Source organism: Xiphophorus couchianus, chromosome 9 (assembly GCF_001444195.1).
Source record: "Xiphophorus couchianus chromosome 9, X_couchianus-1.0, whole genome shotgun sequence".
Classification (NCBI taxonomy): domain Eukaryota; kingdom Metazoa; phylum Chordata; class Actinopteri; order Cyprinodontiformes; family Poeciliidae; genus Xiphophorus; species Xiphophorus couchianus.
Genome location: NC_040236.1, coordinates 28433852 through 28456162, shown reverse-complemented (window position 1 = coordinate 28456162; position 22311 = coordinate 28433852). Strand labels below are relative to the sequence as shown.

Genomic DNA, 22311 nt, shown 5'->3' with positions numbered 1-22311 from the left:
ATGGTGGCGTCTGGACAGACACAAAGCTGGACTGGTGTCGGGACACTTTCAGTGAAATTAAGAGTAATTTGATGCCCAACCAGCCCGATCTCAAAAGAGGAGTCCAGGAAAGGAGCACATTATTGGACTACTGCTGTCTGCCACGGACAATAACAGGAGACAGCCTCGCAAATGACGCTGTGATTATAGAAGATGAAGAGGAGTGCAGAAGAAGAACACCGAGAGGGGGTGTTGGTGAGGAATGAAGTGGAGAGAGACGGGGGGCAGAAAGGCACTTTATGTCCAGGGAAGGCCTGAAGAATGTGTGGATTTGGAAATGGCACGGTGCAGCTCGTGAGTGGAGGGATTAGACAGGATGGGACTGTGATGAGCTCGTTTGGCGCTCGCCTCCTCTCTGCCTGGCCGTCCTGTGACAGTAATGCCCTTAAACTGCAGCGTGCCAACGGGGAGAAGACGGGGGGAGTCGCTCTGATCATTAACCACACCCTCCCCCACCGAGGAGTCGCAGAAAATCAGATAAGCAAAATATAAAGAGAGGAAACTAAAAGAGAAAGGCTGGAGTGTTTTATTAAGCAACTGAATATAATGTTTAATTTTACACTGACATTTTATCAATTAATTCGGCTAATCTGATGTCGAATGGCTCGGCGTGGGTATGAATATCTGCCAATAATCAAGACGTATTAGCCCAACAGGGAATAAATGAGGGTGATGAATTACAGACTTGACAAATAGAGGGAAATTAATGAGCCACTCTTTTAATGACATAACAATCAATGAAGCCAATATTTCAAGTTAAGTATGGCTTAGTCATTTGCCCCAGCTCTTCGACTGCAAGAACTTTAAGCTTTTAATTGGACAAGATCCTGTAAATGGATAATATTTATACTTTCGAATAAAAGTCAAGCTCATAAAGTTGGTGTAAACATAATAAAATTAAACTTCAACGTAAGAGTACAATTTAAATCAGCTGAATAATTATTTGAAGCTATTTCAGATTAGTTTTCTTTTAAATTTTGATAATCAGTGCCAAAATTTTGTGCTTAATTTTTTCTTTTGTATGGACAAATCATAGGCAAATAAAAGAAGCACCACATTAGGAAATGTGTATTTTTGCAGAAACAAAACATAAACACAAAATAATCTTATAAATTAAAGCAATACAATCAGGAGAAGTAGCATATTTATTTATTAAAAATTGGTATTGCCATGAAAATACAAACAGATAATCAAATGTTTACATACAATAACATTAAATCAGACTAAACGTTTACCATTTAAAGCCAATTAGAAATACCACCAGTATGTTTACTTGCTAAATGCCAAAATAATGTGTGTGAGAGTTGGGTCAAACAATCTAGTTTTATTCCTCTTGACAGAACTGGTGTAACAGTCAGGATTTGGAGGAACGGTATTTTCAGGCTTGAAAGTTCTCCTTTTTTTTAATAATAAAAATTAAGCCCAAAAATCCATAACAGGATAAATTTAAAGAGACAACAAATTGTTCCAGAAATTATGGTGAAAAACGATATTATTGTTTTGAGATCATTTTCACATGATTTAAGCATAATAATGCAAGAACACCTTCTCAAACATTAAGAACATTTAGTACTGGAGCTGGAAAGACATTTTAATTATCCAAAATAAACAAAAAAATGCATTATGCCATCTCAAATAAACAAAATTTTCCTTCAAAACATATTAGTCATTCAGCTCAGACAGGGAAAACAGGCAAAGCTGCTAGTTAAGACTTTTGTAAAGACATTTGGCAAAAAACACAAGCATGCAAATAGAAATGATCATTTTAATTTATAGTGACAGGCTTATGGCCAAAAGCTCTAATTTTAGCTGCATCAAAATACCGATCATGCCTCTAAAACTAAAGCACCTATAGTCTCAGAGTGCATTTATAAACTCTAATCTGACTCTTTATGCTACTTTAGGAGAAATGGCTCTTTCCTTGCAGAGTAGCTTTTTAGCCCATGTTGTTAGTACAGTGTTCACTGTACTAAGTTCTCTATTACCAGCTTTCACCAACATCTTTCCAGGGTCTTTTGTGTTTTTTGTTTTTCAGGGTTTTTTACAGACACTTCATACCCCGTCTGTTTCCTGAACAGCATGATGGCTGCACAGTCTCATGTTGTATTTGCCCAATTGTTGGAACAAATTAACAAATAACCATCAAGCATCTGGAAAGGATGACCCAAAGTTGCTTTTTCTGTAATTTTACATGTTGAAGCAGTTGCATTAATATTAGGTGTGTAACGCACAAAAAGTTTAAACCAAATGGTTTTTGGTTATCCACCCCCGCCCTTATTCAGGAAAAAAAAAATACTCAAAACTTTCTGACAAATTAGGTTTAATCCAGGATTTTAAAGAATTGACGGAGTATTTTTGTTTGATTTTCTCAATAAAATTATTACTATAAAACCACCTGGATATCATGTTGTTGCTTGGGAATGTTTTCATAAGACTGAGCCAATATTTGATGGTTGAATGGTACAGGGAGCTACGTTTGCATTTTTGCTGATTTTCCTCTCGACTAAAGATTTTAACAATTTGCTCTGCTTCATTCTAGGTGAGTAGCTAAGTTCAGGTAAGAGTGAGCTAAAATATGACCTGTCATTGTTGAGCAAAGCTTACAAAGCCATGAAATCAACTGGGCTTTCCAAATAAAGGTAGTAGTTGGGAACTTCTGAATTGAGCCATTTAGCAAAAATAATGTTGGCAATCCTAAATTACTAAAACAAGAAAGGTTTTGTATCATTTACTGTCAGACAGTAAATAAGTCAAGTCCATAGCTTCAACTCTGTGTGCCAAATATTGCATTTAAGTAGTTGGATGGACTCTCAATATCCTAATTTCACTAAATGCTCGTGACATTTAGCAATAACACAGTGATACGTTTGTCATATTTTACTTTGCCAGGAAAAGTAGCAACAATTCTAAGTTGATAAATAACTTAGATAAATAACATCTATATTGTAGCTTTTTTTACCCAAATATCTATTTTTCTATTCAAATCAAAGATCATATTAACTTATAAAAAACAAGGCAAGAAGAAAAAAGAACAAGCTTAAAACAGATGGGCACTAATTACAGGAATAAAATGTTTATTCATCTGAAATATTAATAATATGCAGACAAATTCACAATTTGAAGCAAAAATAACAGACATTTCGATCAAAAGAAATGCACCGGATTTAAAAGCAAATAAAGCAAAGCTGCTAAAACAGCGACGATGTGTGCATGACCACGCTGTTTTTTTCTCCCCAACTGAGGGGAAACACAAATTCTGGCAGACTTGCTGGCTCCCATGAAAACAATGAACTCCCGGCGGCCATAAATAAATAACATCCATTAATCTCTTCAAGCTAATAAACGATTGACAGAAAAGCAGGAACACCGACCCAAAGAGAGCACACCCACAGCAACACCGAGCGGTGATCTTTGGGTGAAGATCAGACCATCATAGCCTACATCAGCCGTCCACAACCAGCAGGAACAGTGAAACGTTAATCTGCTTTGGAAAATGTTACGTCCTAAAGAGACACTGTCCAATTACAAATACAGTCAGTGAGGCTTGCAATGAAAGCAAGTGACTATTTGAAACTGGGTGTGTGAATTAGACTGTAAGGAATTTTAACAAGCTGCATGACAAATCAAACATGTCAACCCAGCTGCACTGATCCTGCAATAAGATCTGATCATAACAAAACAGAGGAGATCAGATGCACATAGAGTCCACTTTAGTTATAGGCATATGAGGCAGTCTGACCAAACAAACCACTGTGATGCAACAATATTCCAATTTCCCTGAGACTTTAATTCAAACAAAACATTCACAGACGTCTGTATTTCTTGAATTTGGTTCAGTTTATTCAAACGCCACATAACTCTGCAGAACATCTCGACATTTCAACCACTGCAGACTGACACACTTTGCCGTTGCAACATGATCTTCATAACACGACTGGGAATGACAACTCAATTATGAAGCTTTAACACAGAGTCAACTAATAGATACACTGAGAAATAATCTGGTAACAAGAATCAGACAATATCGACCTTGATTAGCACTGATCGGTGACAGGTCAGTCAGAAACAAGAAGGGTTCCTCTAAAGGGGACATATAAAGAAAAATCCACTTTTTTAGCCTTGAAACACATTTTGTTGTGTACTTGTATTGTAGGAGGAGGTTTAATTTAGTCTCTCCTTGTTCTGCATAGATATCATTACATGCTGTTATACTTTTGAAATCTGTTCAGTTTCTCTATTCACTATTAGTCGTTTTGAACTATTACTCCACAGAATAAACAAGTTCATCGATTTCCAGCTAACCAATTTTGTGAATCCGCCATTTTTATTTCTGACATTATTTTTGGATTTAAATTGTGAGGGTGTGTTTAATTTAATTACACCCAGCAATAGAGCCTTTTCTAAGTGACTGGTTAAATATTATTTTTTCTTAGAAATGTACCCACACCGGTGGGGAAAATCCTCTTTATTTGCACAAAGAACTTCAATGACGAGTGCCACCAGCATAAAGAAGGATTTGCCAAACGAGTGAAGGGTGAGTTCCTTCTGTCTATGGAAACAACAGACACAGCAAAGTAAATTATACTAAAATGACAATAAGGTGTTATCCTATTGAGCTTCTCCAGGACTTCTGTTTCAGTAATGCTAGCCAAACTAACCACATCAACCAATATAAGATGAGAAAAAATAGTGAAATGTGAATTCTGTATTCATTTTTTGCTTTTAAATAATACCAAGACACTATTTCAGATATTCTTATATTGTAATTCTTAGAGAAATATCAGTTGGCAAGGCTGATCAGAAATTGGCCATAAAATTCTGATTGGTCCATTTTTAGTGTTCATTTTTACTTTGGGTGAACGTAAAAAATAAAAACTACTTTCAAACTGATTAAAAATACAGTTTTTGTCATTTCTGTTCTTAATTTTGGAAATTGGTAGTTATGTTAATATCAACATATGTGCACTGAAATAAACTTCAAGATGTTACCAAACCACAGAAGAAGAAAAAATTGTGTTAAAATGACTGGAATAAACAGACAGTAGTGCAACATTTTTGGCAGATTTGAACTGTGTCTTTGCAGGTGAACATGAACAAATCTTAAAAAATTTTAAAATATAGGAGAGTGGTGTGATTAGACCATTTTCCAATAGCAGTGACAAACCTGGAGTTTAGGTTATAACAGACCAAAAAGCTAGAATTTGCTTTTAACTTGTACCAGAAGTCGTCTCTGGGCGGTTGAGACTTCAAAGGGGGTCAACGCTGAATAGAGTCTAGCTCCATGAAAGTGGATGAGCCACTTTCCACGAGTGTGTGTGGCTTCACCCTGAAAACCCAGCCTCCTACAGCCTCAGGCATTTGGGACGCACCAAGCTGCATTTCTTCCACAGACAGCAGATCTATAATTTGGCTTACTGAGCTTTCTGAATGAAATGTTCATCTTCAGATGACAAAAACCCTAAGAGAGCATTTTTGTACATTAATCAATCAAATGTGGATTAGAAACTAACCCTGAAAATTATACATTACATTGTGAGGTCATGGAAACTGGATTCGCCACTAACACACACAGACTCTGATAGATTTACCTACATGCATTTTACCGTCTTTAACCAGAACATATAAAATACTAAAAACTACAGACTTCTGCCAATATTTAAATAGTTTTAAAGGGATTCTTTCATCAGCAAATAAGACCAATAAATGAAGAAATAGAGGAAAGACTTGTCTACAGAAGATGAACAGTTAGCAAAAAACCCTACTTTTTGCTTGTTTGTTTTATAGTCTTAATGACAGGGTTTGTTTTAAAACACAAGGTTCATTATGCTCCCAATTATCGTAAAAGAGAACAACCCAACTAGGTTTGATTCATTAAGTCTTTTACAATGTGAATTAAACTACAATTATTTTAGGAACTTCTTCCTTTATATTCAATCAATCAATCAAATTTTATTTGTATAGCACATTTCAGCAGCTTTGAAAGATAATAAATAAATGCAACCTATAAACACAAATCCTCTTTTCAGACATATTGGCACCTGAAATTTACTAAAAGCAAGAGGAACCTTGGAAATGGTAAAGTTTGTGTCACTCTGTAGACAAATCCTGCTTTTGTCAATGCTACTAGGATTACAACTTGTACTAATTTAGCAAACTTTGTATTGATTCAATAATTAGAGTTGCTCCAAGAGAGTGGTTTGAGTTTGATGACAAACTCAAAAATACTGTTGTTTTCTGGTCCCTAAACACAACATACATAATCACTACTGGATCTGGTTGACAACACTCTTCAGTTTGGACGGTGTTACTGAGTGAAGACGACTCAAGTTAGCTACATTAAAAAAAACAAACTGATTTGATACATGAGCATTTAATTAGCACAGGGTCAGATTTCCATCAGATATCTCAGCATTTCAACATCAATATTTACTTTAGAAAAAGAATGTAAGCAGAATGACTTTCTTCTTTTGAGCCTTCACATTCTCTGCTGCTGTTTAAACAGTAGAAATATCAAATTATAAAGCTAGGAACACCAGCTTTTGGCTACAGAAAATGACTACTACAAGTCAGCTCATACATTTAGCACAACCACTAAAAACAACATTTCTTTTATTAACAATTGTTGGCAATATCAATTTTTTTATCTACAAACTATGCTTTTCGGTTATTCTGAGTAACAAGATAGCCTGTGCTATAAATTGAGGGACAATTATTCCAGCAATGCCGTAGCTGTCTTACTTTTTAATTTTCACACATACTTGTATTATTTGAACGTTAGATTTTAATCCTTCAGTTCAAAGCATCAATTTGGTATACCTTATTTCTATTGTTTGACTAATACACATCTTAGGATCTTGTCCTTCTCTATTTATGTGGCTTCAGACCATTTTTACCTCCTCCAATTTCAAATAAGGTCTACTACACATCTGTAATATTGAAATTCATACTTTTCCTCATTAAGATATCTGTCCATTTTATATACAAACCTAAAATAAATGGGGGAAAAAGTCACTGAATTACAAAAATAAATTATAAAATATCAGAAAATTTCAGGTGCTTGTAACTCCTCTAGATAAATAGATAATTATGTGTATTTTCATATGTACAGAAAGTGAAAATAGATATTTTTTTAAGTCAGTGGAGGAAATAAAAGAGGTACATATGGAAAATAATGAATTTTTTTGATGAATTGATGGTGTGCGCAGTGATGAGTGGCTCTACTGAAAAATAGATATATTTATGTAAAAATACAGGTAACAATGGATGTATGGATGCAAAAACTATGCATTGATGAATGAATGAAAAAAGAAATATGCATGCATCTATGAAGTATTGAGAGATAGATTTATGAATAGATGCTGTATGGAAGGAAAAATAATTGTAAAAGTAAATATACATGTATTGTTTGAATCAATGGATGCACGAAAGAAAAACAGATATCTGGACAAATGCATGGATGCAACTTTTGGACAATGATTTAAGTATCCTGGAAATACAAACATTTCTTCCTCATTCTTATCCAACCTGGAAAACACCTAATACTAAATTCCATACTTTTCCATTCTGCGTAGGAACCCTGTGTAGTCCTGAACGTGGTGAACATTAACCAGCTGTGAGCAAATAATGCAAATATACTCCAGAGTGTTGTAAGATTCCTGTCGTTATCAGCTCCTCTGTGTTGTTCAGATTTCAGGCCGTTGGCGGCGGAGACAACACCCAGCCTCAGCAGCCTAACCTGGGGCAGGACAAATCTTTTCCCCCGGCGCCTTGTAGCTGCTCCTTAGCCTTTAGCCAACGGCCGACACTCTCCTCATACATAAATTAGCTTAGCTTAGCTACACCAAAAGCCCCGATATAAACTGACTCTCGCGAGCTGTAAACGGTTTGCGTGTGTTTCTGAAGGAACCAGGGCAAAATAAAAGCCCAAGCGGGGGTCTCTTTGTGTGCTTGGATGTGGCTAGGCAGCGGTGCTGAGTGCTGTAGTAGTAAATACCGATGTATGAGTGCCCAGCTAGCACAGCTCCAGAGCCAAACAACTACGAGTTTTTTTTTCTCCTCTTTCTCACGCGCAGAAAGGAAGATTCATTTCTCCCCTGCCAGCCAACCGCCTGCGTGCTGCCCGTTTCCCCGTCAAAACCTCCCATTCCCAAAGGAGACACGAACCGTACCTGGTTCTCCATGTTTCTCCGGCCTCTGTGATTGTTGTAATTATTTACAGCGGCGTTTGTGGAGCGTCTCCCCGGCCTCTCTGCTCCTCATTGTGTGTCAATCCAGCCCCAGAAGCGGAAGGCAGACGGCTCCCCTCCCCTTCCAGACGGCTGCTGGCAGGCGACCAAAACAGAAAGCACTCCGGACCAATCACAGCGCTCCGAATTCAAGCCCTGCTCTGAAAATTGGCCAATCGGAAAAGGGAAAAGGCGGGACAATAACCGAGCTGCAAATACAATTGAAGCATTTTCTGGTTGTTGTCTCGAGTGACAGCAAGAGAGTCCCAATAGTTACGGCTCAGTTTCAATTATAAAATGCACTCGATGCTAATTGATTATAAAGGAATTGAAAACAGAATTTTACTCACATTTACAGCGGCTTAAGAAAGTATTCACACATCTTTAATTTTCTTACATTTTGACATGTTGAAAACACTGGTTTTAATGCATTTTAATAGGATTTTATGTAAAAAAAAAAAAAAAAAGAAAAACAGCACAAAGTAGTTCATATTCAGGGAACAAATGTACCTTTTCCAATAAAATTCTGCAACCTGATTGTAGATTTCAAGAAAAACAGGATAAGGTCAAGAAGGAGAAGAAGTAGTGGTAGTTGAGGTGTATAAATAACTCCTTGTTCATCTGTACAGTGCAACATATCCTGCCATCATGTGTTGGAGTCACAGCAAAAAAACAATAAGTCTCTACAACCTGATAAAGAAGGCTGGTTCTGTTCTGGCGGCTACTGTGGAACCACTGGAGATGATCCAAAGAAGGATTTTTTATAAAATCAAGAAAATGATGAACAACTTTCAAAATTAAGTCAGAGGCTTCTTCAGGGCCACTGTAATACAGACTGCTACAGGAGATCTATTCCTGCCCACAGCCATCAGCATCCACAACAACTCTCTAAAAAACCTTAGACAATAAGTTACAACCATACTTTGGGACTAATGGAGTATTTTTTTAATTATTTAATTTTTTATTTGAGAGTTCCAGCTGACAGGTAAACAAAGAAAAACATATATTTAATGGAGACCATTTAAGAAATCTTAATAAAGTGTATCATAAACTGTTGATTAATCACATTTACAGATATGTGATCAACTCTTGAGTCTGTCCAGGCTTCCAAATGTATCCCACTGCTCTTGTTTCTCTTAAAAAGGCAATAAAAATGAGGTTGAACTTGAGCTCTGCAGGCACTATCACATGCAAATCTCACCTGTCACCTCTATTATTGTATTATTTATATTGTTAAGTAAATCCAATGACAACCAAGAACTCTATAAATAGCAATAAACTGAAATGTCTGTTGATACTAAGAAAGAAAGTATTTATGGGGCGGTAACCAATTAGTCCTCATGAGGTCATTATTCGTCAGTGCAGCTGTCATGATTTAATTCCCTACTTAAGATCTCTGCTGCATGTCTCTGACTATAAATGGAAATCATTAGTGTCACAAAGTCTTAATTAGAATATTATTACAGCATGGATGTACAATACTTGGCACTGATTCCTTCTTTTTTCAGCTGGCAATTTTGACTTATTGTGTAAAATAAATACGAGCTACCTAGCATTGTTTAAAAATGCCAGGTAGTGCGTATTTTAGATGTTAAATACCTAATTGGAAAAGTTGAAACTCTATTTTTAGCGTCCTTAAGAATGAAATGTAGGAAAGTCAAAACAATCATTCCAGATATTTATATTTCTCATAATGCTTTGTATTTCATACACATGAAGCCCAACTTGACCCATCACATAATATATTTTGTCCTGTGAAATTAACCAGCATCATGTATTTTCCTCTACACAAATGATAGGTGCCACTGTTTCAATAAATTAGAATAGCATCCAAAAGGTAATTTATTAAAGTTGTTCAATTTAAAAAGTGAAACTCGTATATAAACTAATTACCCAGAGAATTTAAACAATTTTATTTTTATCTTACTTTATTTATTTAACCTTTGTTTAAATGGATTGAGAACAAATTATCATTTTCCACAATGACAAGTTGAGAAAACATTAAAAACATTTATTTCTATTAATTAAAAAAAAAAAAAGGCTTACATGCTTATAAAAGTCTAAAATCAAATTTCTCAGAAAAGATTTTTGGATTAAAAATTATTATTTTCAACTGAATGTTATGTTCAAGTTATATCTTACACAATTATGGGTAAAACTATACATATCAGCTGTTCCAGCAGCAATCAGTGACACCATTCATAAGGAAGCCAAAAACAAACAAACAAACAAAAAAAAACATTATTGTGAAAGCGGGTGATTGTCCTTGGAATGCAGCATCAAATGTATTAATTTAAAGTTGAGTGGAAGGAAAAAGTACGGCAGAAAAACACATCATAGAGGAGAAATTGAAGGAAAATTCACCAGCAGTGGACTGCAGCTGAATCTGTGCTGCAAGAATCAACAACCATCCGTCCATCCCAAACATATATATTTTTACTTGTTATACTGTATATCATAGATATAACTCACCTGTTTAGGATTGTATTTGAAATGTAATCAATTACAAATTTATTGATGGAACTTGACTTAATGTCGTGTTTTGATCGTTGATTCTATCTTGCATTGTGTTTCTGTGTTTGTAATGATGTAAAGCACTTTGAAATGCCTTGCTGCTGAAATGTGCTATACAAATAAAATTTGATTGATTGATTGATTGATTGATGAACATAGATAAATAATTGAGTTTCACATTTTGAAAGGAATTGCTGAAATAAATGGATTTGCGAATGATTTTCTTCTGAATTTCCTGCTAAATCTATCAATCGTTGTATGGATTGCCATCAAGGATTGGGTGTTTGAGTGTCAACAATATCTTCCACAACCTCCTTTGAATACTCTAAGGCTTTAAAAATGATGAATTTACATAATAAAAATCTAAAATATATAGAACCATATTTATAAAACAAGAAATCAAACATTCTTGTTTTGTAATAATGTATTCCCAGGAGTGAATGAATCAACACAAATATAATGTCTAAATTTGCCCATAGAGTTATTATTCTGACAACTTATGGTAAAGTTTTTAATTAATGACGTTAAATACAGATTTTATTTAACCGATAAAAACGCTTGAGTCCTTTTTGTTGTAATTAGACAAAATATATGGCGGGAAATTTGAATTTTTTTTTTTTTTTTTGTGTGTGTAGATTTTATTTTCATTATATATATATAAAAAAAGACAATCGCACTTTAATAAAACCTTCGGATCCACTTCAGTGCATGTGCTCCGTTTCCTAAACTGAACGTTCATTTACCCAGGATAACGCTCCCAGGGCGGCAGAAGTGAACAGATTCTTCTTGTAGCAGCAGAACGCCAGACCTGAGTCTAGCATTCTCTTGCTGCCCTCTAGTGGCGAAAAACAGGAAACTTTCCTCAAAATTTCAGGACAATCTTGGTCCCATCAGGCCATAAAATCAGTCAACATAAAGGTGAAGACCAAATAAACATATGATGTGTTTCTGAAAACAGTTTATTTAAAATGAAACGACTCAGCTCACTTTAACAGCTCATTCTGGTTGTTATTGCTGTAAACCTGTTGCACGCTGAGGTATCATTAACATCGAAACACGTTTCTGTAGCGAATCACTTATGAAAATCAGCAAACAAACACTGAACACTGAAGGAAAGCGAAATGCTTATCAAAGAATAAGTCGATATCTAACATAAAAAAAAAACCCAAAAGAAAACAGCATTACAATAAAAACCCATTAAAAAAATCTAACTTACAGGTTTTTTCACAAAATTAATTTTCATAAAACCACATCAACATTTTTAGAAAACAGAATATAATTTTCATTTTCAAACATCAACATGAGGACAGCTAGAATATAAGCTCCCTTTCACAGTCAGCAGTCATTTATTTATGTCTATAAATGTCATACACAGTACTTTGATTTATTTTAGAGCTTTATATTTTAAAATTAGCGTCAAATAAACAAACAACAATGAAATGAAATTAAGCAGTTCACACATTCAGGTACCAGAACACAGAAAACGGTAAATAAAATAAATGAAAGGACAATTTATGTCAGTCATAATATTAAATATTAGATTTTAAGTCTGATATATATAGATAGTAATTGATAAAAAGTTAAAACAAAAGTTTAACTTTTTCACAATATACAACCAGGGTTAGTATAAAAATGCAAATTACATCAGAGGGTAAAATTTTATTCTTTATAAATGGAAGCAAATCAAGATTTCTCAATATTTGTAAGAAATAAAAATTATTATATGAAGGTTGATTATTGCTGTTAAATTCTCCTTAAGTTCCCAATAAGAAAAGAGTCAAAGACATAAAGTCTTTATTAAAACAATAATACTATATAAAAAAAGCTTTATAATGGGAAAAATAATAACAAAAATGATTTGTTATTATTTTTCTATACACCTCAGCTGTTTGCCTGAGGTGTATAGAAAAATAAAATTAACTAAATAAATTCTAAATAAATAAATGAGATTTGGATAAAACTTCCTGAGAACAAATGAAATCAAAGCAGTTTTCAGTTTTGTTGTTTGTTTCTTATGTAAATCAGAAGCTTAAAATAAATTGGTAAAGAATGGCAATGGCAGTATTACGGTTGATGACAAATATCTCATACAAAATTAAAATGTGATAAATGAAAATAAAATATAATATTTGCAACTGAACGCCCTCAAACGTCACAAAAGAACAAAACATAATTTCAGTGCACAAGTGACATCAGTGTGTGCCGGTTCCTCTTGACTTTTTGTCTCTGCAGTCTGTCAGAAGTGCTTGGTTCACATTTAAAAAATTTAAACTAAACAAAATGATTAAACAATGATTATTCTCATTTCAGATTTTAATTTTTTAAAAGGACACTTTGGTTGGATTTTTTTTTTTCTTTTGCCAATTATTGATGACAATCTTTGCAGCGTATTGAGCTAGGGGTTTGTCTGCCATATTTATCCCTCTTTGCAAGTGGGTCCTACTGATATTTTGTAACCTCTTTGCAGACTATGGTCTGGACTGAAGGATGCAAAATCCTGCAAGGACAGCTGGACGAACTGAAATAAAAAATTAATCACTTCTTCATTTTGGTAAACAAAGCTGCTGCTAATTTTTCACTGGGAATAAGAAAATGTAAACATAGCAGCAGTGTTGGCTGCGCTTCGCTAGCCTCCTGTCTGCTTCAGGGCAGCCATCAGACTTTTTTTCTTGCTACTTTTAGTGTTATTAAAGGAATAATTTAAACACACTAGCAGTCATTGTTTTTATCTGCAATGAACAGTTTTCTAATGCATGTCTAGAGACATGTCCCTGTCTACCAGGTCCCCTCAAGGCTGCGTCCTTTCCCCTCTTCTTTACATTTTGTACACGGACAACTGTCGCAGCCGGCATGATAATAGGATAATATTAAAATTTGCAGATGATTCGGTGATAGTTAGCCTTCTACATGATGATGAACATGCCCATGGCCCTGCGGTTGATGATTTTGTTGACTGGAGTGATAAAGCTTTTCTTTCATTAAATGTGCAGGACAGGAGAACTACAAATACGTATCTTGGGACTATTTTGGATAAAAAGTTACAATTTACCTGCCATTCAGAAAACTTGCAAAAAAAGGGCCAGCAAAGATTATTTTGTCTAAGGAGGCTCGCAAAGTTTCAAGTTGATAAGTCATTGATGATCCTATTTTATAGAACATATATTAAATATGTGTTGACCTTTTCCCTCCTCTGTTGGTTTGGAAATCTTAGCATTAGGTCAAAAAATGCCCTTAGCAGAGTAAAACATACTAGCAATAAGACCTTAGGAGTTGAACAATGCTAACTTACAGAAGTGTGTAAAAAAACAAATCATTAGGAAAACTAAAGCCATTATTGCTGATACTTCTCATCTTTTACATGCTGAGTTCCAGTTTCTGCCTTCTGGCATCAGGTTCAGGTACAAGCACTCATTTGTTCCTACAGCAATATCTCTTTTTAATGCACAACAAGGTAAGGGGACTTGCACCTGATTTAGTGTTTGTAGCAACTGTCAGTCAATTATGAAATACACAGCTGTATTCTTCACATTATGTATTGATTTGCATGTCATGTCCTTTTGGTATGTTTTGTTGTTTTTTATTTCTTTAATCTTTGATCATTTGTCTTTTAGTTTTTATACTTGCTGTAACATCAATTGCCCATTTGGGACACTAATAAATTTGAATCTGAATCCAAACAATCTAGGTTGGGATTTGGAAGAATAACTCACCAGGAAGTTATGCTAGCAGTTAGCTTGGCTAACTCTAACTTTAAAGACTTTGGTCACATTCAAGCATCTCCAAATATAAAAATATTTTATATTAACTCACCTTAGTAGCATTTTATATATGTTTACATAGCAAAGAATAGCATCAGTCTCTACGGTATTGTTCTTTACAAGTCGTGTGTCAAATTAAACATTGTTGCAAGGATAACTGCTACTTGCAATAATAGCTTAGTTAAGTTTTTGCTATGCAGCACTTTGGTGCCAATTTTTTTTATACTGTAAAGTGCTTCAAATGTTCTTTTTGGTGCTTACACAAAAACCTCTTTAGAGGAAATGCTGAGACGAATGTTTTGTCAACGACCAAACTCATTATCCTCTATGATTATATTGTTTTGGTGGCTACAGATATGCATTTAAATGCTAACTTCAGTCTAAGCGGTGACATTTATCAGTAGGATTCAGATGCAAGGTAATTCAGTTGTTTAGCAAACATTTGACAACAAATGAAATGCCAGGGGTAATGATTTGTCAGCACCGTTTTTGGGTCTTTGGAGAGCTGGAGAGAACAATGTGGGGGAATCCAACGGCCCATTTATCACAGGGCCAGTACTCCAGTCCAGGCAGCAAATAAGGTATTTCATTGCTGGCATCCAGATAAGCTATCAGCGTGCTGCCGTAGGCCACTGCCATCACAATGAGAATGTGCCTGAAAGACAGATAAAACAGAATATGCACAATGATATCCTGCTTTCTGTAACTGTAAATGGTTTATCTGCCATTAGCACATTGAGCGGTGCATACCCAGGGTTGATTGACTGTTTTTGACCAGGAGTGGTACGTTTCTTCAGACAGAAATAATAGAACTGGGAAGATTTGGGGAACTCAATCTTTTCACAGATTATCTTTCTCACATTATACTGTCAAGACATAATGATAACAAATGTGTTGCTTTAACCCTTTCATGCATAGCAGTTACTGCAGCAGACAGCTTGTCTAGAAGCAATTTTCTTGTGGATTTTTATGTTATAAATGCACACAGACCTCTGAAGTGGACACTAGTGCTTCATACAATACATTGCCAACTACTGGCCATCAATTGCAAGTGCAAGAAAATTTTTGTTAAGTCTAATATGGCAGACAGAAAAACATCCCCTCTTTCTACTGTAAAAAACTCTTGCAGATAAAAAAGAATATTGTGACATCAAGTAAAGACTAATACTACTATTTTCTCCAAATGACAACTTTGTATTTGGAGAAAATTACAACTAGAAAAAAAAAATCCTAATTTCTTTTTTTTTTTACAAACTTTTTCCCTCTTTTTTTGAGCTTTAAGAAACTCAAAAATACTGGAAAGAAATCAGGACTTAAAGCATCTAACTTAATGTGTCAAAGGGTTAATAAGAAAGAGAATTGTTTTTTTGCATTGGTAAATAAAATAATTTCTAAACTGCTTTCAGTCTTGGTAAGGTTATCTTTGTCTGACTTTAAGCTTCACTTGAAATGTTACAGAAAAGCACATTGTGTTTTACTCACAGTCCTGTTTTCTGTGAGTAATACCTGATATCTGATATATTCAGGAAGTGACCAGAGGTCTTACCAGATCCCATGAAGGTAGCAGAAGTTTAACCGCTGCCAGAAACTGCAGCACAAACGATCGCTAATCCAGCAGGAGATGGCGAGGACCCACAGAGCCACCGACAGTTTGGCCAGACGTAGAGCCTTCCGGTCAGTGCAGCTGAGGTTAAGAAAAGATCTGTAGTCACACTGAAAGCAAAAAGCTGCGTGTTTTGAAGTTTCACAAGATTGAAAAACCTTATTTTCATTTACCGTCTCATCTCCACAGCCAAGGTGTACAGAAGGTGGAGGCCAAAGCAGTTTAAGGCGTAGGCATTGGCTGTAGGTTTGACAAACGATGACACAGAAGTAATGACTGTGATCAAAAGGACGAGCCGCGAAAATGTGGACCTGTGGTTGGGAAGTCAGTGGAGAAAGTTTCAGGAAACATTTAGGAATAATCTATTTACATAATGCTCAACTGAAAAAACAAATGCATGAAGGAAAACAAGGGTTTAACATGAGAGAAGAACGACTGATCAGTGCAACGCAGAAACCTCAAACTCAAATGAACTGGGGGTCACTGTAATAATGTCACATCATTGGAGGGTTACTTGCACAAAAACACCACAAATATTTCTGAAAATATAACATTTTAATTTTTAATTGTTATTATTGTATAATACAAAACTCCAAATCATGTACAACTAATCATGTTCATAAATGACCAATTGAAGCCTGTCACTAAACTAACAAATAAACACACTGGCACTTTCTTTCTTTCCAAAGCTATGGCAGCACTTCTATTATTTTCTTAATAATTATCAAAAATAAAAACACAAACCTAAGTAAACATATTTGTTTTGTCTGTTAGTGCAAATAGTTTTCATTACGTTATTTGCTTGAATAAAAATGTGGTGTTTCCCAGTTTCCCAACTTTTGAGTCAAATAGTTTTTATTTCATTGGTTGAGAAAATGTTTTTAGTCTATTCCCTGCAGACATTAACGAATGGCTGCATCAAAGTCTGACTTTCAATAAAAATGTTGTTTTAGTTCCCTCAGTTCTGCCTATTTTGAGCTTTGTTGAGGTTTCTTGTCACTTTAAATCCAAGTAAGCTGCTGTTGGCCATGGCCCCTAACTTAACGTTTTACACTCGCACATGAAAATGGCTGCAAATAGACACACAATTATACATCTGTGTATCTTTGACCCTAAATCAGACCCAAAAGCAGAAGAAATGGAGCCTCTTGCACAACAAACAAGAACGCAGCAAGTGGCTTCTGGATGGTAAGTCAACAACAAAACACTTGACTTTTCCAGCAAGTGTTATGCTGGAATGAACAGGGGTAAAACCAGCTGACCAAATGTATTGGAACCCTGCCAAATTATTCCAAGAGCCACACAATGGACCTCCCAATCTAGAATAATGAATCTTGCTGTGTGGCTACCTCTTCAGACAAGACAGGTTTTCACAGCGTACATAAACAGTTTTTTGTTTCTTCTTTAAAGGCCTATGTGTGTAGGCTTAGATGACATTAAAAATCCTAGCAGACCTTGCGCTAACTTGTCGTAGGGTAGGGCAGTGATTTGTCATCTGGTTCAGTGGTATAAAAGTAAACTTACCTGTCTTTGATAAAAGAGGGAAACAGTTTACGAGGGAACCAAGTGGCATATCCTACAGCCAACACCCACAAGATGGAGAGCTCATCCAGCATCTGGCCAACGAAGCTAAGAGTCATGTGGAAGTATGCAGAGAAAAGTCCTACAGAAAAATAAACCCTGTTACTGGAATATATTCCTGCTTTTCACAAACACATAAGATGAACATATTAAAACTGAGGATGTGAGTAAAAAATGAGTAATCTCTGTTCTACTATCACAAATGTAAAAAACCAGACATTTCAAAATGCTGCAATTAATTTAACTAAACCGTGGGCTTTGGTGAAATAGAGCAGCAACATAAACTCCAAGTGTGTTTGGCATAAAACAATGGTTAAATATGGTGGAGGAGATGTAATGCTGTGGGCCTGTTTCTTTAAAAAATCTAGATATACTTTGGGAAGATCAGAAAAATATTACAATGGTTTAGCCCAATGTTAGCTGTATTCAATGCGTTTTTGCTGATTTTATTTTTATTTTACTAATACAAAAAATAGTAATTCGATGGTCCAGAACAATCAATTGAAATAAAATGGACTTGCCTACAAAAATCATCATGATCCAGACCATGTGGATTGCCAGGCTCCTCTCCTTGGCATAGGGATGCAGCAGGTAGAGCATTATAGGAGCAACAATGAAGAAGAAAAAGCTGCTGACCTGCAGAAAAACAACAAATCAGCAAGTGAAAAGGTGCAAAATGACTTTAAACATAATCAAACTATAGAAACAGGTCATTCTTGGATGATGCGCTGTCTGAGGAGCTTACCGTATTGAAATACTCCACAACATGTTCAGAGTATCTGTAGTTGTCTTCACACCAGTCAAGTTCTGAGCTCTCATAGGCAAAAACGTCGGCCATCTTTTCACTGGAATAGACACCTAGATGAAGCAGTGAGAAGAAAAACATCAGAAAAATAAACATCAGGTGGAGCACACTTGTACCTGTAAGTATTCAAATAAAGCTGTGCATGCCATCTCCATCCCAACTGAACATTTAAATATGTGGTTTATGAAAATCAGTTTCCATTCTCTCTGTGTGTTGACTTTATGTGCAAGAATTTGACTTCCTTTTGTTGTAAAAGCTGTGAGTTTTTTTTTATTACTTTGCTCAGATAACACATTTACACAAAAAGCAGCTCTGTTTCCACTTGATAGTCTGCTAGACTATCAGCTTCTATTGGAGACCAAAATTGCAACATCGGTGCCATTTCCTCTGGTGTGCTTTCACACCGCACTGTGTCAAATGAACAAGACTCTTTGAAAAACCGGTTCCCCTCCTCGCCTGTGGTGGCACTGCACCAAGAACTACTGAAGGAAATGACAAAAAAAACCCAACATCTAAAAAACCCATGAGAACAACTTCCTTCTGCACAAAATGTAAACAAAAATGGAGTAGCATCAGATTTTGTCTTTGGCAACTGACCACTTGTTTTGGTTGTATTTACCTAGAATGCCCTGCGCAATAGTCCACTTCCTGCTATTGGAGCAGTTTATGGTCCGCTTGGCATTCACATATGCATTCGAGTTTGCTTCAAACAGACTGAGACCGAGATTTTTAGGACTTGGGTATGATTATTGTCAGGAAGGGTGTTCCATACAGGCTCATTCTGCAGACATCAGTCTTTAGAAAAAAATTTACAGTTTAGAAATGTCGAAATCCCCCCAACTGTCTCCTAATTTTCAGTCTGTTTTCCAGCTTACAGTGCTGGAGATGACATCCTGAGTCTAAGGGCTTTGCAGATTTCCACTGCATCCACATTAAATTTTCGGACCTGTCTTTTCCTTTAAGGGTTGAGTTGATAAAGTAATGCACTAAACGAACACAATATAAAGCTGTGGTTGTCCTGCATGTTTAGGTATTTCCCTGGTGCAACACTCTTGACTGTTGTTGCAGCAGAGGAGGAAATGCAATCATTTGAATCAAGTTTGCTGGAATCTAACCCAGCAAGTATATATGGTCAAAATGTACCATATGAACTTTTGCCAATCACACATTTTAAATGAGCTGATAACTCAGCAATGAAATTAATCTTTGACCCACTGAATACACTCCCTGTGTATCATTAGACACACAGATATACTAAATCTTCTTGTCAAGCATTTCAGTAATTTGTTTTTTTTTTGTTTACAATTTGTCATTCAGTCCAGGCCTTCCTGTTCGTCAGTCTCTGAATAAACTGTCAACATTTTGTTTTTTTCCTTTCTCCTTTTGCGCTCCTTTTTTCTGAATGACAGGTGAAGGCACCTGCCTTATTAAACAAACAATTCCAGGTCGGATTTATGCCCGATGTTATCTTTTTTCAAAGTTAAAGTGTAACCAACCTCCCTGTGAAAACATAACCCCGCCCACAAAAATTTTGAACCAAATTTCCAATGTGCCACGGGCTTCTGTTTTAGCACTTCCGTATTCTTTAGGCCACTTCCGGTGCGCAGTATGTTAGCAATGGCTCCTTAGTCGCTGCAGGATTATTAATTATGTTTATGTAATTATTCAGACATTCTTAAAAGCTCCAACAATGACAAATGATTTAAGCTGTATGTGTAAAACTTCATAAAGAACTTCGAAGGTAAGTTAATAAATCGTTTAGCTCTATGTTAGCTCAAAAATATTTTTTTTTAAGCTAACATAGACAGCCTTTCACAGCTATTATGTAAACGTTAAGTGTTTTGTTCACCCGTGCGAGATATATATGACACCAAGGGGCGTGGCCAAGGGTGGGGATGAATGAAAGAAAGCTGTGGTGAGAACGGTTGCCAACTTTGTCACCATATTCAGCAACTCAAACCGCCTGCAGTCAGAGCAGAGGAGACCCACTCCACTCTGGATCCACTTTGCAAATCAATCGCACATGTGCAATGTAACAGGTGGCACCACTAGGCGTCACCTGTTACATTGCACATGTGTAATGTGTGTTACATTGCACTTCCTATCTCCCATTGCACATGTAGGCGGAGGGCCTAGTGTTGGATTGTTTGTCTCTTAGTGTTTGTGAGGGTGGGCTAACAACCTTCCATTTATTTTGTTTGTTTTGTCCTCCTGTCTTTGGGTCACTTCCTGAATACTCTCATTCCATGTCGCTGTTATTCTTAAATATCTGAGACCCGATTCTGTTTGGTGTGATCTCGAGTTTGGATTGCATGTCATCATTTTGCAGTGAATCGAGCGCATCTTAAGTTTGCAGTGAACATTGTAGTGGTTTTTCCGCCTGAAGTGGTGTTTAAATTCGGGTTGAACATTATTGAATTGACAACGAATAGATAAAGTTAACCTGAAACCCTCTTATTTGTGTAACAATATTTATTGCTACACAAATATTTATAAACAATATTTATATTATATTTATATATTTATATTTATACACAATATTTATAAAGGTTTGTGTGTTGTTGGACTGTCGTATTGTTGTCCCGTCCCGCTCAGTCAGTCTGCAAACAATGTGAATGTTCAGGTCATTTCCTTAAAGGTTATAGTTTTAAATCCAATCAACTTTAAGCAGATATTAAACATAATTTTCACTAATCCCACTTTTTCACTAATCCCACAGTTTGTGTATTAAAACTTGTTTGTTTTTTTTTGTTCTTTTTTTGTATAATGTAATATTCTAATATTTTCATTAGATGTAAGTAGAAAATCACAATAATTAACAGAAATAAAGGTTCGAAAACAGTCTATTTGTGGTGTCTTACTTGAGATAATGAAATAAATTTTGTATAAATACATATGCACTAAATCACCAGTTATTGCATACATACAATACGAAAGTTACAGGTTAAAACAAACGGTGTTGATTGTCACTATTGTTCATCCGCTCAGTCAGTCAACAATGCGAATATTCAAGTCATTTCCATTCATAAATGTTACAGTTCATTCATCCAGCCTAGCTGAAAACGTTACATACTTTAAAATCCAAACCAATATCAGTAATAAATGATCAGATTCGGACTTCCTACCTCCCATGGTTGCGCTCCTCTGTGCGCTGCTCCGCTCCAGGTGGTGCAACAGGTGGATTGACCTGGGGGGAGGACCGAAACCCTGCCGCTCTGTGACGAAGTGAGGTTATCCGTTCATCATGCTTCACGTCGTTAGAGTTACATGTTTTCAGATAATACATTTTTTTTTTAAAACGAATGCATCCGAAACTCGTTTTTCTCGCTTTTCCTTAACCGTAAAGCGGAGATTAGATCGAGGAGCGCACGGTTGGAGCCAGCCCAGCCCGCCTGCTGCCAGCATGAGTAATCCCCGGTCTTACCTTCAAAAACAAACTCGACCGGTCGAGCCATCTCAGAAAAGGCTGTAAATGCAGCTTGTGGGTGGTTCAGATCTAATGCCGGAGGAATTTCTTTATAACTGTGTGTTGGTTCCTGAAAAGCTGGAAATGCCATTTGTTTTTAAAAGCGCGTGTCTCATCCTATATCGTTGTTTTTGCACGTTTAGTCTTCAGGGTTTCTGAACATCCTCAGATGTTTTTCTGCCCCTGATTGTTTCCACACATACAAGGTGTTGGTGACTTTTATAAAGCAATTTAAATAATATTTTACCAGCAGGTGTAAAATTACTCATTACGCAATAAATAATGGAGAAGAAACAAATTTTGAATTTACAATCTGTCAC

General features: G+C 35.9%; 2 protein-coding genes across 3 annotated transcripts in view; both read right to left on the bottom strand.

The window, feature by feature from the left end:
* mllt1a (MLLT1 super elongation complex subunit a) overlaps positions 1-8361 on the bottom strand; it is a 30138-nt gene extending 21777 nt beyond the window's left edge. For both annotated transcript variants that reach the window (XM_028027922.1, XM_028027923.1), the window contains exon 1: positions 8208-8361. In XM_028027922.1, coding sequence (XP_027883723.1) covers positions 8208-8219 — 12 coding nt within the window. In that variant the 5' untranslated portion in view covers positions 8220-8361. The remainder of the gene's footprint in view (positions 1-8207) is intronic.
* Positions 8362-11719: 3358 nt separating this feature from the next.
* acer1 (alkaline ceramidase 1) lies at positions 11720-21934 on the bottom strand. Its single transcript, XM_028028799.1, has 7 exons — positions 21651-21934; positions 18466-18578; positions 18242-18356; positions 17664-17802; positions 16313-16450; positions 16083-16220; positions 11720-15191 (listed from the first exon to the last, which is right to left on the bottom strand). The coding sequence occupies exons 1-7, from the start codon at positions 21655-21657 to the stop codon at positions 15014-15016; spliced, it is 828 nt and encodes a 275-aa protein (XP_027884600.1). The 5' UTR covers positions 21658-21934; the 3' UTR covers positions 11720-15013.
* Between the last annotated feature and the right edge of the window lie 377 nt (positions 21935-22311).